The sequence below is a fragment of the Phyllobates terribilis genome, unplaced genomic scaffold, assembly GCF_046119375.1.
Source record: "Phyllobates terribilis strain yellow unplaced genomic scaffold, ASM4611937v1 Scaffold_9__5_contigs__length_417890890, whole genome shotgun sequence".
Taxonomy (NCBI): Eukaryota; Metazoa; Chordata; class Amphibia; order Anura; family Dendrobatidae; genus Phyllobates; species Phyllobates terribilis.
Window position 1 is genome coordinate 239,293,449 of NW_027362769.1, and position 17,864 is coordinate 239,311,312.

At 41.2% G+C, this 17,864-nt stretch overlaps 1 protein-coding gene across 2 annotated transcripts in view; it reads right to left on the bottom strand.

Annotated features, from left to right (window-relative positions):
* Window positions 1–4,293: 4,293 nt before the first annotated feature.
* LOC141162070 (lipopolysaccharide-induced tumor necrosis factor-alpha factor homolog) overlaps window positions 4,294–17,864 on the bottom strand; it is a 71,612-nt gene continuing 58,041 nt past the window's right edge. For both annotated transcript variants that reach the window (XM_073647758.1, XM_073647757.1), the window contains 4 exons: window positions 15,978–16,039; window positions 14,101–14,160; window positions 7,001–7,160; window positions 4,294–4,971 (listed from right to left, as the gene is read on the bottom strand). In XM_073647758.1, coding sequence (XP_073503859.1) covers window positions 4,863–4,971; window positions 7,001–7,160; window positions 14,101–14,160; window positions 15,978–16,023 — 375 coding nt within the window. In that variant the 5' untranslated portion in view covers window positions 16,024–16,039 and the 3' untranslated portion in view covers window positions 4,294–4,862. The remainder of the gene's footprint in view (window positions 4,972–7,000; window positions 7,161–14,100; window positions 14,161–15,977; window positions 16,040–17,864) is intronic.

Below are 17,864 nucleotides of genomic sequence, written 5' to 3' on the forward strand. Positions count from 1 at the left end.
TATGTTCTTCTTCATAGGTAAAATTATTAGATCTTTAAAAACTCTGTTTCGCAAACACTATCATTCAATTCATACAGGTAAGGGCTCATTCAGACTTATTAAACATCTGCAAGATAAACATGGTTCAGATCGGGAGACACTGCGTTTTGCAGGATTAGAAGTAGTTAATTATCCACCTCAGGGTGGTGATCATAATAAAATATTACTAAGACATGAAGCTCGATGGATCATGAACACTAACACTCAATGATCCCTAGGTCTAAATGATAAATTAGACTTATCGATTATAACTAGTCTGATCATTTAATAATGTATTTTTTAATTTTACTATGTATACTACTTGCAGCGTGATCTGCTTGGCGAATAGCTTTTAGAAGGGTGTAACTTTTGTCAATTATGCACCTGGAACCGTAGAAGCGTTGGACTAACGCGAAATGGCCGTCGTCTTTGTTCTCCTCCTCCTTGCATTCTACCGAATCTATTTCCCATGCAATGGAATAAAGGACTGTTAGTATTTTTACTGAATTGGTGAGTACCGCTTTTCTCTTTTTTCTTATGTGCAATGTACACGCTACTTCAGCAGAGCACCATATTTAATCAATATACCACAGAAGCTCAGTAAACTATGATTTCAATGCTATAATACTATATATTGCCTGGTGCAGATATACTATATTGACTTTCCTTACAACAGTACAAGAATAGTTTTAATTTTTATGCGGTTCATCATGGGGTATAACTGATAAGGCGGCTTTATTATTTATATAGTTTTTTATGTTTTTTACTATCACACACTAAAAATGGTGTTTTAAAAAAAAAAAAAAAATCATCACCATATTCTGAGAGCTGTAATTTTTTTTTTTTTTTGCGAACACAGCTGTACTAGGGCTCATTTTTTGTGCGAAGTTGAAGATTTTTTTGGCACCATTTTGGGGTATGTAACATTTTTTGATCGCTTTTTATTCAGATTTTTCAGACGTAAAATGAAGAAAAACCAACAATTCAGTTATAGTTTTTATTTTATTTTTTTTGAGTGATTCACTGCAGTATAAGTGATAAGACCGACTTATTCTTCAGGTCAATATGATTACAGCGATACCAGATTTAACGTATATCTTTTATTATGTTTTGCTACTTTTACAGACAAAAAACTATATTTTACAAAGATTAATTTGTTTTTGCAGCGCCAAATTCTGAGAGCTGTAACTTTTTTCTTTATTTGCAGAATGAGTCATATTAGGGCTTGTTTTTTTGTGCGACAATTTGGCGTTTTCATTTATACATTTTTTTTTTACATATGACTTTTTGATAGTTTTTTATTTATTTTTTTGTGTGTCAGTATGATGAAAAAGCTACATACTTAGCGTGTTTTTTTAATTTTTTTTACGGTGTGCGGAATAAATAATGCGACAGTTTTATAGATCTGGCCGCTCTGGATATGGTGATGCCAATTATTTAATAAGATTTTTTGCTTTTGTTTTAACCCAAAAGCTGCATTTTTAGTGGCAAAATTACTTTTTGTAATGCGTGTACGATTTGTGTGTTTTTTTTTTTTTTACACATTTTATTTCAATTTTTTTTACTTTTACACGTAGTCCTACTTTGGGTCATGTATATTCTTTACTTTGATCACTGATCTCATGCATTGCAGTTCTGGTGTACTGTGGTGCCTGAGACCCGAAAGTCTCGCTGATTCAACCTGTTAGACTCTGCTTATAGCAGGATTTAACAGGCCACCATACCCTGAGATATGACACCATGACAACCATCGAAACACGCAATTACAATCGCAGGGGGGCTATGGTATCAAAGGGAGTAATGTTACAACCTTTTAACCACTTACAGTCGGGAAAATAAGTATTAGATAAACTGCCGATTTTGCAATTGTTCCCACCTACAAAGAGTGGAGAGGTCAGTAATTATCGTAGGCTACCTTCAACTGTGAGACAGAATGTAAAAATTAAAACAGAAAATCACATTGTATGATTTTTAAATAATTAAATTGCATCTTATTGCATGAAATATGTATTTGATCATCTACCAACCAGCAAGAATTCTGGTTCTCACAGACCTGTTAATTTTTCTTTAAGAAGCCCTTCTACTCTGCACTCATTACCTGTATTAATTGCACCTGTTTGAACTCATTACCTGTATAAAAAAACACCTGTCCACACACTCAATCAATCACATTCCAAGCTCTCCACCATGGCCAAGACCAAAGAGCTGTCTAAGGACACCAGGTACAAAATTGTAGACCTGCACAAGGCTGGGATGCGCTACAGGACAATAGGCAAGCAGCTTGGTGAGAAGGCAACAACTGTTGGCACAATTGTTAGAAAATGGAAGAAACACAAGATAACTGTCAATCTTCCTCGGTCTGGGGCTCCATGCAGGATCTTGTTTCGTGGGGTAAGGATGATTCTAAGAAAGGTCATGAAGCAGCCAAGAACTACATAGGAGGACCTGGTCAATGACCTGAAGAGAGCTGGGACCACAGTCTCAAACATTATCGTTAGTAACACAATACGCTGTCATGGATTAAAATCCTGCAGGGCACGCAAGGTCCCCATGCTCACGTCAGCACATGTTCAGGCCCATTTGAAGTTCACTAATGACTATCTGGATGATCCAGAGGAGGCATGGGAGAAGGTCATGTGGTCAGATAAAACCAAAATAGAACTTTTTGGTATCAACTCCACTTGCCATGTTTGGAAGAAGAAGAATGAGTACAACCTCAAGAACACCGCCCCAACCGTGAAGCATGGTGGGAGAAACATCATACTTTGAGGGTGCTTTTCTGCAAAGGGGACAGGACGACTGCACCTTATTGAAGAGAGGATGGATGGGGTCATGTATCGCAAGATTTTGGCCAACAACCTCCTTCCGTCAGTAAGAGCATTGAAAACGGGTCATTGCTGGGTCTTCCAGCATGACAATGACCTGAAACACACAGCCAGAGCAACTAAGGAGTGGCTCTGTAAGAAGCATTTCAAGGTCCTGGAGTGGCCTAGCCAGTCTCCAGACCTGAACCCAATAGAAAATCTTTGGTAGTAGCTGAAACTCAATGTTGCCCCAACACCTGAAAGATTTGGAGAAGATCTGTATGGAGGAGTGGGCCAAAATCCCAGCTGAAGTGTGTGTAAACTTGGTAAAGAACTATAGGAAACGTCTAACCTCTGTAATTACAAACAAAGGTTTCTGTACCAAATATTAAGTTCGGTTTTTCTATGGCATCAAATACTTATTTCATGCAATAAAATGCAATTTAATTATTTAAAAATCATACAATGTGATTTTCTGTTTTTTATTTTTAGATTCTGTCTCTCACAGGTGAAGAGTACCTACGATAGAAATTACAGATCTCTCCATTCTTTGTAGGTGGGAAAACTTGCAAAATCAGCACTGTATCAAATACTTTTTTTTCCCACTGTAGATGCCGCTGTCACAATTGATTAATTTACAGGGTTAATTGGCCCTGATTGGTTCCAAAACTGGTAGGGGCCATTGTCACAGGGTGCCACCTTAGGGATTTTCATTCGCTGCGGGGCAATATTCACTTAATCCTCAGCGCTGCGAAAAAGCAGATTTGAGCATTAACGCCCTTTAAAAGGTATATTCGTCATTAAGGGGTTAAGACTAGAGTTGAGTGAATATGTTTGGCATTTTCAGCATTGTTCAGCAAATCAGGGATGTTCATGGGCTTAGCTGATTTTTTGGCACGAACAAGCCGGAACCCCGAACTCGTACCCGAATTTGAAATGCCGAACAAATTCGCTAAACATTAGTTATGACAGAGGAGAAGCCAATTTTCTCTAATTTCTTGTTATATATTCATATACATAGTTCTTCCCCCACCCTGATCATTGGAGAGAGAGAATAGAGAGTGAAAGAAAAATAATAATAATCACACAATACCAGCCAAGAATTTCTAAGAGTCTGACATTACGTGACGCAGAGGTTATCAAGAGCAGTGCCCCTCTTAATTTGGCATATGCTACATCGGGCTTTTTTGCCATATGAAACAAGTTTTGATTAATTGATAAAACGAATGTGTGCATCCATAAAACAACAGAAGCACATGAAGGTTAAGTATCTGCCCATAACATGCTATGAGTGCCAATCCGTGGAACTTGTGCAAAGAAGATTCCAAACAGAGCCCTACTCTTAGCTCTACCTACTCATCTGTAAATAGGACATATTTTACTAATTGCACATTATTTTACAGTGTAAAATTATATTTAAAATTATATTCTCAAATAATTTAGCAGAGACAAAATAAGAAACCAGACAAGATAGTTGGAAATAAATTCTTTATAAAATTTGGGTAAACTTTGCAAATGAAAATATAAAGAAATATAAACAGGGAAAACCAGTGCAATTTACCATGCCATATAAAATCCACAATGCATATGATTAGTAAACCAGATCACATTCTCAGGAGCTCATACTTGGAGATCATACTGAAGAAAACTATTGGTGTAATAGCTTTAGATTTTACAAGAAAGAGAAAATATCCTTTCTTTTCTGCACAGTTAAAAGGGTGGTCTGGGACTTTTATACATTGATGATCATTATGATCGTTGGCAGTGTGACACCCCACACTCCTGCTGATAAGCTGTTCTCAGTGCTGGAAGTAGTCCATTGCGGAGCTGCTCAGCACAACTAAACGATATAGTGGCTGCACTATACTATTGACAGAGTTGTGCTGAGCAGCTCCGCAACTGAGCACATATGGTCATCACCGACACAGCTAATTGGCAGTGATGCCGTATGTCTCAACCCAATGATCAGATATTGATGACCTTTCCTAAGGATAGGCCAACATTGTAAAAGTCCCAGTCAACCCCTTTAAGGAATTTTATTCAAAGCCTTTTGTATTTCGATATGTGATGATTGCAGTTGGGGCAAAAATGGTCGACATCCTTACAGCTGTCCATGCAGAAAGGAATCAGGCAGCATCCTAACCAGCAACTACGAAGAAAACACAATAAGTTAATACAAAAATCCAGATTTCATAGAAAATAAGCAGTCCCAGTAATGTTTGGGATTCACCTCTATGATGTTCTTGAACATGTTACTTATTGTTGACTAGACATATTAAACTATAATTTCCTATGGCAATATTGCAATATATAAGTGTGTCTAGTCTTCTAGAGACCTGAGCTGGAACCTGAAGATGCCCAGAAGACCTTCTACTCCCAAAGAACACAAGTGTTATATAGATATAGCATATAGTAGTTTATGGGCCATGTTAGACATTCTATATTCTGACCCAGGAGCCACCTACAGATCATGTTTTAGGATTTCTTAAGTATTTCCCAGGTGATAATTGCATCACTTGGGCATGCAAGAATTCCATCACCTGTGCAATATTAAGGAAATCCTGAAGACATGACCTGTTGGTGGCTCTTGAGGACCGCAGTAGGGGAATACTGATCTACTGCCTGATCCTCATAAACGAACTCATTTGTGTTCATATAGTGCGGATTTAGAAATTAAAATCCACGGGTTAGAATTGAATCCAAAAATACTTGTGATACTGTATCTTTATATTCTCCTCTCTTTTTCAATCCACAATTAGAGATAAATTGACCAATTGCTTAAATTAGGTTTTTGTGCTTCTTGTAATTTTTTTTTTACACATTTTTGGCAGTGTTTTTATTTTCATTTCATGATCTTTATTAAAAAATGAAATTTGTAATCCGCCAGTTTTCACGCTGACTATTTGGCTTATTTATGACTCATACTTCCTGTCCTTTCAGGAAGAATTTCCAGGAGTTTCCTTATCATCAAAGGCAAGATAACAATGGCAGGTCACCTCTGTACACAGCTGATTACTCAGGATCCAAGCTGACCCTGCTCCCCCTCCCTTTATAATGACCTTTGCACACGCTCATTAGATGCTTCAATACAGAAGAGAGGGTCAGAGTCATTGCTGATAATGTACAAGTGCATTTCCTGTAACAAAAGGAGTCTAAAAGAGCCCCAGTGGCCAGAGTGAAAATTACAAGAGTTCTCATTTTTATCTTATTAAAGATTATGATATGGGTAAAAATGGCAAAAAAGAAATATGTTTAACACAAAAACAGAAATTAAACAATGGGTAATTTTCTGAGGATTGTATTTATGGGTCGATTGTAGAAATGCGGTACAAAGTTGGTGCATTTTTCTCTCCCAGTCTAGTGAATCCAAATTAGAAAAAAGTGTGTATTAAAATCTTTTCTTAATTTCGAGTTAGTCCTGATTTGGTCTTAAAAATGCATACAAAAAAGACTTCCCTTTCTTGAACAAAAAAAATCTTAGAGTTAAGTTTTCACAATGAGTTTTTGCTGACTTTTTTGAAGCTGTGAATTTTCACTGGTGCAAAAAAACAGTGTCTAAGACTACGTTCCCACAATGAGCTTTTGGTGAGTTTTTGATGTTGCAGATTTTCTGTACCATTTCTGCACCTATTAAGTAGATTAGGTTACTTGTGTTTTTTTCATTGTGTTTTTGAGTGCTTTTTTTACATGTATTTTTATTGCGTTTTTGGCACGGCATTTTTTGTCTCTTGTTGGTATGTCATCTTTTAAAAAAAGCTGTTTTGTTTTTGATACTTCTTGGTATTTGGCTTTGAGAAAACTTTATTGATATACTTAAGTGCGGATTACATGTGTTTCTGATGTGTTTCCTCCACAAAAACGGCATGTGCGTTTTTTTTACCTGTGGATTTTTCGCACCTAATGCAAGTCTATGGGAAAAATCTGCACATAAAACTCAATGTGAGAGAGAAGTTGACATGTTGCATATTTGAAACATGCACCGCAGGTCAGTTTATGCTGAGTTAAAAAAAAAATCACAGTGGGCATGAGATCTCTATAAGTCCCATCCACCTTGCTGGAACTGTAAGACGCTGCGTCTTTGACTCACCAAATGCTCATTGTGGGAATGGAGCCTAAATGAACCTTTTTCACATTCTTATGCAGGATTAATTTTATAGTCTGTTTATGGCAATGCTTACCCAAGCAGACACAGGATGCCAAATACAAGCCAGACAAGGAGCCCTATGTTATACTCTATACGTGTCACTACATTCTGGTGACACACAGGACAGGTGCACGATGCTGGCGTGTCAGCAAATGATGTTGTCATGATCATGGTTGTGGTAGGAGCCAAAATCACTGTGAAGGAAAAGATAAGAAAATTATTAATTTGAAAGAACTTTGTACATAGAAAAAATAACATTAGAATAATAGGAACCTAGACCTATAACCACATTATATCAGTAAGGAAACAACGCTAGAAAAATGTTCCCAGAACTTTCAGGTTAGATTCAGATGAGCGCTGCACTTGGGGACCAGTTGCGTCTACAAATGGTGAATATGACTGGCTCCATGTACAGGTCTGTGTGCGGATGGATGCGAGAGCTGCCTATTATTTACATGCACTAGTGTGGGCAATAAATGGGACCAGACAAGAGCATGCTGCCATTTTTTCTCCTTGTGAATCTTGGATCTTTGTTAAAAATAGCCCATGTGCAGTAGAATTGGCCGTGAGCTGTCCACAGCGTCGGACTGGAGTACATTGGGCCCCCCATAAAAATCATTCTTGGGGCCCACTATATAGCTACCGGACTATAAGACGCACTTTTTTCCTCCAAAATTTTGGAGGAAAATGGGGGGTGCGTCTTATAATCCAAATGTTGGGGGGGGCGGTGTATATATATGTGGGGTGTGGGGGGAGCGGTAGCGGTGGAGGAGTGAGGCACAGGACGCAGCTGCCGCCCGCTGCAGCCTACACTGTCCCCGCTGCTAAAGAAAATGAATATTCACTGCTCCCCATGCCCATGGGGCATGGGGAGCAGTGAATATTCATGCTCCTTAATAGCAGCACACAGAGCACGGTAGTGCTTTTCCCCAAGCGCTTTAAGCAGTAACTGCTGAGCATCGATATTTTTTCCTCCTCCATATAACCCTGCCACTGGTTGACTCCCCTTGTTTCCACTGGGCAGATCCTGGTTCTGATGAAGGCCGAATGAGGCCGAAACGTAAACTTAATGAATCATGATAATAAAAAATTGTTTTTGAAATCTTTTCACTGAAATTTGGAGTGCCAGATTCTTACTTTTCATAAATTCTGTGAATATTCATGCCCTTTAATAAGCGGGCACACGCGATAGCCCGGCAGCAGCGGGAGCGCAGAGCGGCTACACTGTGTGCCGGCTATGAAGGAGAGTGAAGTCACTGCTCCCCGCGCACACAGTCCCGGCGTGGGGAGCAGTGACTTCCAGCAGCTGATCTCTCCATGTGAGCAGCGCATGGCAGTGACGTCATGCGCGGCTCACATGGAGAGATCAGTGCGGGCAGACCAGACGCAGTGCTGGAGGAGAGAGAAGAAAGGTGAGTAGGAGTGTTTATTTTTTTTTTATGTGCAGCCTGATGGGGATTAGGGGGACCATGCATACTAGGATAAGGATGAGGGGGCCATACATACCAGGTTAAGGATTAGGGGGCCATATATACCAGGGTAAGGATGAGGGGACCATACATACCAGGGTAACACTGAGGGGGCCATACATAATAGGATAAAGATGAGGGGACCATACATAACAAGATAAAGATGAGGGGGCCATACATACCAGGATAACTCTGAGGGGGGCATACATAACAGGATAAAGATGAGGGGGCCATACATACCAGGATAAGGATGAGGGGTGCCATGCATACCAGGATAGGGATTACGGGTGCCATGCATACCAGGATGGGGATTAGGGGTGCCATGAATACCAGGACGGGGATGAGGGGTGACATGCATACCAGGACAGGTATGAGGGGGCCATGCATACCAGGGCAGGGATGAGGGGTGCCATGCATATCAGGATAGGGATGAGGGGTGCCATGCATACCAGGATGAGGATTGCTGTGCCATGCATACCAGGATGGGGATTGCTGTGCCATGCATACCAGGATAAGGGTTAGGGGTGCCATGCATACCAGGATAGGGATTAGGGGTGCCATGCATACCAGGATAGGGATTAGGGGTGCCATGCATACCAGGAGAGGGATTAAGGGTGCCATGCATACCAGGATAGGGATTAGGGGTGCCCTGCATGCCAGGACAGGGATGAGGGGTGCCATGCATACCAGGACAGGGATGAGGGGTGCCATACATACCAGGACAGGGATGAGGGGTGCCATGCATACCAGGATAGGGATGAGGGGTGCCATGCATACCAGGATGGAGGGGTTCCATGCATACCAGGATGGAGGGATGCCAGGCATACTAGGATGGGGATGGGAACCACGTATAAAAGGAAGGGGGGGCATATATACCAGGATAGGGGATATTGTCAGAATTGGGGGATATTACCCCTATACCAGTGTCAGCAGAAGACCCCCTCCCCCTTAAAAGTGCATCATGAACACATTTTTTGCTTAATTTTTTTTTTCCTCCTCTAAAACCTAGGTGTGTCTTATGGTCTGGTGCGTCTTATAGTCCAAAAAATACGGTACATAGAAATAAATACAAGACCATCAATTGTGTGATATATAAGATAATATACTTCTTATTGGTAGAGAAAGAGCTGGTGCTCAGATTTTGGTGCAGACTTAATGATAAATGTCCCCTGATGTGTATTAACCACAAAACCAATGTTTTATAGCACCAGCATAATGGATGGGATTTTGTGACATCTCATCCATACGCTGATAAAATCCACAGCGTGATTTGACTGATGCTGCGGATTTGTCAATATATGCTGCGGATATTCACCATCGACTTCATCCTTTACAGTACAAAAGGATCAAGTCAGTGGAAAAGGTGCATCAGTAGTAAACAAAGCAATATCGGCACAATATCTGTGTGGATATTACTGCTGTTAATTTGCTGTGGGATTTCCATTGTAGAAATTAAGCAGCAAATACATTGTGACTGTACCCTCTAATAGTGGTGGGGACCCTAAATCACTTACGTATGATATTGGAGTGATCTTGAAAGAGCTTTCCCTCACATCACCCATACACTTTTTGCGGAAGTCTCTCTGCCACATTTAAGGCCATAACTTTTTATGAAGGGCCTCATTTTGTTAGCAGTGGGGAAAAAAAACTTTTAATCAGGCAGGGGTGATACAGGCAGAGGGGGCGCAGTGAGGGGTGATACAGGGAGAGGGGACTCAGTCAGGGGTGATACAGGGAGAGGGGGCTAAGTCAGGGGTGATACAGGGAGAAGATGTTCAGGCAGTCAGGGTTGATACAGGGGGATGGGGATCAGTCAGGGGTGACACCGGGAGAGGGAGTGCAGTCAGGGGTTATACAGGGAGAGCGGGCTCAGTCAGGGGTGATACAGGGAGAGGAGGCTTAGTGAGGGGGCTCAGTCAGGGGTGATACAGGGAGAGGGGGCTCAGTCAGGTGTGATACAGGGAGAGGGGGCTCAGTCAGGTGTGATACAGGGAGAGGGGGCTCAGTCAGGGGGTGATACAGGGAGAGAGGGCTCAGTCAGGGGTTATACAGGGAGAGGGGGCTCAATCAGGGGTGATGTAAGGGGATGGGAATCAGTCAGGGGTGATATAGGGTGAGGGGGTGCAGTTAGGGGTGATGCAGGGTGGGGGTGCAGTCAGGGGTAATAAGAGGGATGAGGGAATATGGCCCTCATTCATCTATAAGAAACGTAGCCCCCTCCCCCTCTATCACTCCTGACTAAAGGCCCCCCATTGTACTTCCTCACTATTAGGCTGGCAGGGGGTCTCCTTCAATCATTGCAGCTGTATCAGGGAGTCGTCTATGTCCCTCTGCTGCTGAAACTGTAGGGGAGGGGAGCGGGCACTTTGTGACTCACAGGCTGTGCTGTACAGCCGGGGAGGACACACCAACAAAGCTAACACTGATTGGCTGCGCTGCGGCCAATCAGTGTTAGCCTGATCACGAGCTGCACAGCTCTCCCTGCTTGTTCAATGCAGGGAAGAGTGGTGACATAAGAAGCTAGCAGGACGCAACAGCGCTCTGTTACTTACAGCTAGTGCGCTGCAGTCTGCAGCAGGGGAGCGTGGCTTCAGTGTTCAGTGACGCGCACGCTGTGCTCTGCTCTCCTGCCCGGGTTGTGTAACTCTGGAAGGAGCTGGGAGGAGTAGTGACATACTGTAAGTGGAGTAGTGGAGTAGCGCACTAGCTGTAAGTAACAGAGCGCTGTTGCATCTGATAGCTTCTTACTTCACCGCTCTTCCCAGTTAGACAACATGGGAGAGCAGTCAGTACGCGCATCGCTGGCACATGTGACGTACAGTACAGACCAAAAGTTTGGACACATCTTCTCATTTAAAGATTTTTCTGTATTTTCATGACTATGAAAATTGTACATTCACACTGAAGGCATCAAAACTATGAATTAACACATGTGGAATTATATACTTAACAAAAAAGTGTGAAACAACTGAAAATATGTCTTATATTCTAGGTTTTTCAAAGTAGCTACCTTTTGCTTTGATGACTGCTTTGCACACTCTTGGCATTCTCTTGATGAGCTTGATGAGATCTGTACTGTATGTTCATTGTGCCAGCAGATGACAGTGCCTGGGCCCACCGAAGGATCCTCCGGTCCCCCGGTGGGCCAGTCCAAGTTCTCTTTCCATGTGTGGTTATTTGTGCATATACACTGTGTTCCAAATTATTATGCAAATAATATTTTCTCAGATTTTCCAAAATTACCTATATGAATTGCAGTCATTGTAATTTTCCAGTCAAATAACTATTAGAGTACAATTGAAAGGTTTTTGTACAAACTGCCTATGATAACAGTATATTTTTAAAAAAATAAAAAACTCAAACTGCACTCAAAATGCATGTTCCAAATTATTATGCACAGCAGAGTTTTCAACCTTTTCATTTTAATAAAGAACAAAAAAATGGTCATTTTTGAAATTATAAGCATTAGCAGGTTATTACAAACTGAAATCAAACAGTTTTCAACTCAAAACTTTATTCTAGGTGATGTTACATTTGCACATAGGACCCCTTGTTCGAAAGGAGCTTCTGAACTCTCTCGTCCATTGAATTTGTCAGGTTTTGGATGGTTTCTGCTTTAATTGTTTTGCATGAGGACAGAATACCCTCCCAGAGCTGTTGCTTAGATGTGAACTGCCTCCCGCCATCGTAGACACTCCTTTTGATGATGCTCCAGAGGTTCTCAATGGGGTTGAGGTCAGGGGAGCATGGGTGCCACACCATAAGTTTGTCCCCTTTTATGCCCATAGCAGCCAGAGATGCAGATGTGTTATGTGCAGCATGAGACGGGGCATTATCATGCATGAAATGATCTCGATGGTCCAGATGGATGGAGTGGAGGATGGCTGGTTGATGGACACCCCATGCAAACACGGCTACAGCGCTAACAAGGAGGAGGTGGAGTAATGTTTTGGGCTGGAATCATGGGGAGAGAGATTGTCGGCCCTTTTAGGATCCCTGAAGGGGTAAAGATGAACTCCATAATGTATGTTGAGTTTCTCAAACAGCACTTCCTTCCATGGTTCAAGTAGAAGAACCGTGCATTCCGCAGCAAGATCATTTTCATGCATGATAATGCACAAAAAATAAGTATCTTTAGGGCTCGCTCACACCACCGTATTTTCCGTCCCCGTGCGATCCAACAAAAAATTGGATCACAGGCAGACCAATGTTATTCTATTGGTGCACATCAGATTTTTTTTGCACCATGTCCAAGTTAGATCCAATATTCGGATTTCACTTGGCCATGCAAGACAATGAGCACGGGGAAATCATCAGACTGCATTCGGATAACATTTGAGTGCAGACTGATTTCCATGCACTGACACAATGGAGAAGATGGAGATGGATTATTTCTCCATCTTCTCCTCATCCGAGAGAATCGGATCACACTATGATTACACTCTGATCAGCCTTGCATCAGAGTGACTTTTGCATAATTGGCCCGATTCTCTTGGATGAAAGACATAAGTATCCTAATTTACCTAATAGGTGCAGAAAATCAGCAACATCAAAAACTCACCAAAAGCTCATTGTGGAAAAGTAGCCTAAGGGTAAGATGCTGCGTTTTTGAAGCAGCGAGAATACACAGCAAGTGGGCATACAGCTCTAGGGCTCTTTCACACGTCAGTGTGAACAACGCCCTCATCATGCTTCTCTGTCGGCACTGCGATCAGCACCAGCAGGGACAATGATGAGGGTAGTAGTAGTCAGCTCCCGCAGTGTCCAGCGGTCAGAGGATTACAGCGGGGGACATCTCCGGACAGGTGAGTATAAGGAATTTTTTATTTTATTCTTATTTTTACACAGAGACACTGCGGGAGCAGACTACTACTACCCTCATCATTGTCCCTGAAAGTGCTGATCGCAGCGCCGACAGGGAACCATAATGAGGGCAGCGTTCAGCACCCGGCGTTTGGGAATAGCGCTAACTGTACACTGATTCCCAGGCGCCGGTACGTGTGATCCTGATGCAGCACACAGGCGGCAAACGGTTGCCACACGTGTAATACACACGGGACACACGGGACACGGATATCTCCGGTACCGTTTTTTCTGGTACCAGAAATTTACAGACGTGTGAAACCGGCCTTAGGCTATGTTCACACTAGGCGTTTTTTGAGGATTTTTTTAGGCATTTTTTATGCAAATTTTCAGCTGTGTTTTACAGTACCAGCAAAGTCTATGGGATTTCAGAAATCTAATGCACACAGCTTGGTTTTTTGTCCTCAGTATTTTGTGCTTCGCATGATTTTTTGCACAATAGAGCATGTCACTTCTTTCAGCGTTTTTTCAGCGTTTTTGACCCATTAAAAGTAATGGAAAGCCACAGAGACTGTGTGCTGCTATACCATCTCCTCCATGGGGCCTCATCATTTTTCTTTCTATTTACACTCTGGGATGCGCAATGGCTTCATTATTTGCTGGAGGTTTTTACTAGACCCAGCGGTGACCATATTTCTATTGACTTTTCCTATTACTGACTCATTATGTAAATATAGTGCATGTACTTGAGACTAATGATGTTGCACAATATTGCGTGCAAACTGTTTTGTATGTTTACTTAAGAAAAACTTATTCCCCTAAACAAAAACTACAAATATGTACACAAATTATTGCACTATACCTGCCGGTTGTGGCCCTCCACTTCCATAGGCTGGTGGGGGTGGATAAGCCCCTCCAACACCTGTACAGAAAATAAATATAAGTTTAAAGGAGACTGGATAACAAGGACTATTTACTGCATACTGACATATATACTTATAAATGACGCTATTGCCTTGTAACAATTACATTATTTCCATACAATAATGCCTCCCAACTGTGCTCATTCTCACAAACACCTTTACAATCTTTAGGATAAAGCATGTATTGTACATATACAGGGTGGTCCAAAAGTAGGTGGACTGAAAATAATAACATTTATTTTGATTTATATATAAAATTATATTTACTAACACAAGCATAACACTGACAATTCAATTTTATTCTGAACAATAATACAAAAGCCCTTAAATTTTATCAACGTAGGTGCTCAAACTGTTTTCCATTACAATTTGTACAGCTTTGAAGTCTGCCTCTTACGCTTCGACAAACTTTTTTGCACAAGTCTCTTTGGGTATTCATTTCTTGAAATGCATCTCTTATGTAATTTTTCAAATCACTGACACTTTTTGTTTTTCGACTATAAACTTTGTTCCTGAGTACTCCCCAAAAGAAAAAATCCATTGGGGTCAAGTCTGGTGAACGTGCCGGCCAATAAAGTGGGCCTCTTCGGCCAATCCATTTATTAGGAAATGTTTCATCAAGATACTCGCGGACTACTCTTGAATAATGTGGAGGGGCCCCATCTTGTTGGAAATAAAGGTCATTTGAATTAGGCTCTTGCTGTAACCGGGGAACAACTTGATTCATTCGAATTTCGAGATACTTATCTCCTGTGACTGTTCCATCAAAAAATATTGGTCCTAAAACACCAAAACTTGAAATACCACCCCAAACATTGACACCAGGCTCATTTAGTTGTTGCTCTAATGTTAAATACATGTTCTCATTATACCAGTAAATACAATTATGTCTGTTAATATGGCCGGAGAATTTGAAAGAAGCTTCATGACTCCACATAATGTTATCTAAAATTACTGGATTTTGTTTGATAAATCTTCCCCTTCATAACCTTATTACACTTTCTGTCCACCTACTTTTGGACCACCCTGTATAAAAACAGTACTTAAGTTATGTTACATTGTTAAATGATAGATTGACCTTTTAAAGGACTTTTCCATAAGTAAAAGTAGGCACAGGTCCATTCTTGTCCATATATTGTTTTTGTTTTGATTTTTTACATTCATAATTTTTGCAATAGGGTTTCATTACAAATGTTTGCGAGCTTGTTTCGACAATAGGATTTGTAAGCCTTAACTTTCTTCTTCTCAACCTTCTTTTGGGCTCACATCCATATTATATAGTCTGTACCTGGCATGACAGTGGGTTTTGTGGCCTGAATTAACAACCTTATAAGCATATGTAAGGCTGGTAGTTTGGATCTGAAATAGAGATGTGTCTATTTTTTTGGCATGTGTAAAAAATAAAATGGCACACATTTTATGCATTTTTTTTCTTGACTTTTTTTGGTGAAAATGGGTAAAGAAGAATGCCATTACTTGAGAATGCAACTTTTTGAAGGGAAAAAATTACATAATAAAACCACAACAGAAGAAAATACAATGTTTGTATTTTCCTCTCATGTTGCCCTATTCATTGACTGCTAATATCTGGCATCGCAAAAAAAGCGGTAGAAAAAATTGTACATTAAAAGTGTCTAAGTTGCCGTCACGTGACTCAGAAGAAGAGCAGAATAGAGCTGAATATCGGGGATAACGGTGGAGGGTGAGTATATTAACACACTACACTACATACACATATACACAGATTTAGTGAAAACTACTTAATGGGGGGCTTCTTTAATTAAACACCTGAAGAATTAAACATTGTCATACCCACCTGGTTGGGGGTGAGATGGTGGATAACCTTTGTCTGAGTCATACATGGTAGTTATTTTTCACCTGCAAAAGAAAGAAAAATGATTTGAAAATCATCAAGCCATTCTTACAAATATTAATCCCATCGTATAAAATGATCACCATGCTGACAACCCAATAGATTTCCCCATCCCTTTCTAATACCCCTGCTCGTCCAAAGGAGAGATTGTCTCTGTGACAAGTGGTTCCTGGTGTTTCTGCTGCCTACATCATCCCATGTAGAGGGCCTACTCATGGACTGTAAGATAACATCCATCCAACATCACATCACATGTACGAGGAATTTTGGTTTTGGAATCCTTGCCGAAATTCAGCAACAAAGTACAGTATAATGCTCCTGAATTGGGTTTTTACACAATTGCAGTAGTATTAGTAGTATGTACTATCTCTTGCAAAAAGGCAAATGATTTCATGCTGTGCAGTGATTTGAGCGAAATCCGCCCCTAAGCCGACAACCTAAACCGCATGTAAGGCTGTGTGCCCACAATGCGTTTCTTTAAGCGTTTCTGCAGCGGCAAGTCCGCCGCAGAAATGCTTAAAAAACTCTTCTTAGTAGGTCTGCTATGTTCCCCAATGATGATCCGCATGTGCTGTGTACATGCTGCGGAAATTTCCGCTGCGGATTATCATTGCGGAAAAATCTGTAGCAAATTATTTTGCGAAATCGCGGCGTTTTTGCCGCCATTGACTTGCATTGAATCACTTAATATCTGCATGACTACATGAGCACATGTGGATATTAAGTGATTCAATGTGCGGATCGTACCCGGGTATGGAGAAGAGGAGACTCTCCTCCAGACCCGGGTACCATGGTACCTGTAAAAAAAAAGAATTTAAAATAAAAAAACACATTATACTCACCTTCTGATGGCCCGCGGTCTTCTATCTGGTATGTCTTGGCTCCATGGTAGCTCGCGATGGAGTAAAAGGACCTTCCATGACGTCACTCAGTCATGTGACAGGTCACGTGACCGCTGATGTCGGCGGTCGCGCAACCAGTCACATGACTAAATGACGTCATGGAAGGTCCTTTTACACCACCGCGAGACACCAGGGAGACCGGACGCATCGGAGAAGGAGACCGGGGGCCATCGGAAGGTGAGTATAATGTTTTTTTTTTTACTTTTTACCATTTTTATTCTGTTTCTTAACTAACTTTGTCACACTATATAAAATCCATGCCGGTTGCATGGATTTATATAGTGTGACCAAGTTGTCAAGCACTTTTCCAAGTGATGCTAAAATCGCTTGACAACCCGCATGCGAAATCGCATGTGCAAAACGCGTGAAAAACGCTTGTCCCTGGCTGAAAAAACGCATGTAAAATCCACATGCATTTTTTCTGCCAGGGAGATGCAGAAACGCTCAGGAAAAATCCGGAGCATTTCTGCATTGTGGGCACATAGCCTTACACACGTGGATTTCATTGCAAATTCCGCCGAAAATTTTTAGGCTGGTTTCACAATTCATTTTTGTGCTGTGTGCATATCCCCTTAAGACATATTAAAATGTATCAACATTGGTAACAGTGCGGCAAAAATGAGTACCAAGCACAGCAATGACCTCATGTAATTATATGTAGTTTCCAAAAATTGTGAAAGCAAATTATTTATATTGACAGCAAAGAAAACTCATTTTATGAGGATGTTTGACATCCATTATACAGTATCAGAAATCACAGTATCAGCACGAAACTATACATGAAAAGGGAAGTATGGTAACAACAGAAATTTCAAGAAGGCCATGTTTAGAGGCTGGAACTACACCCAAAACTGCTGGGGGCCAGAGGGGGCGCTATCGAGCAACTGAGCCTCGGCCAGTGCATTGGGCGCTAGGGCATTGATTCAAA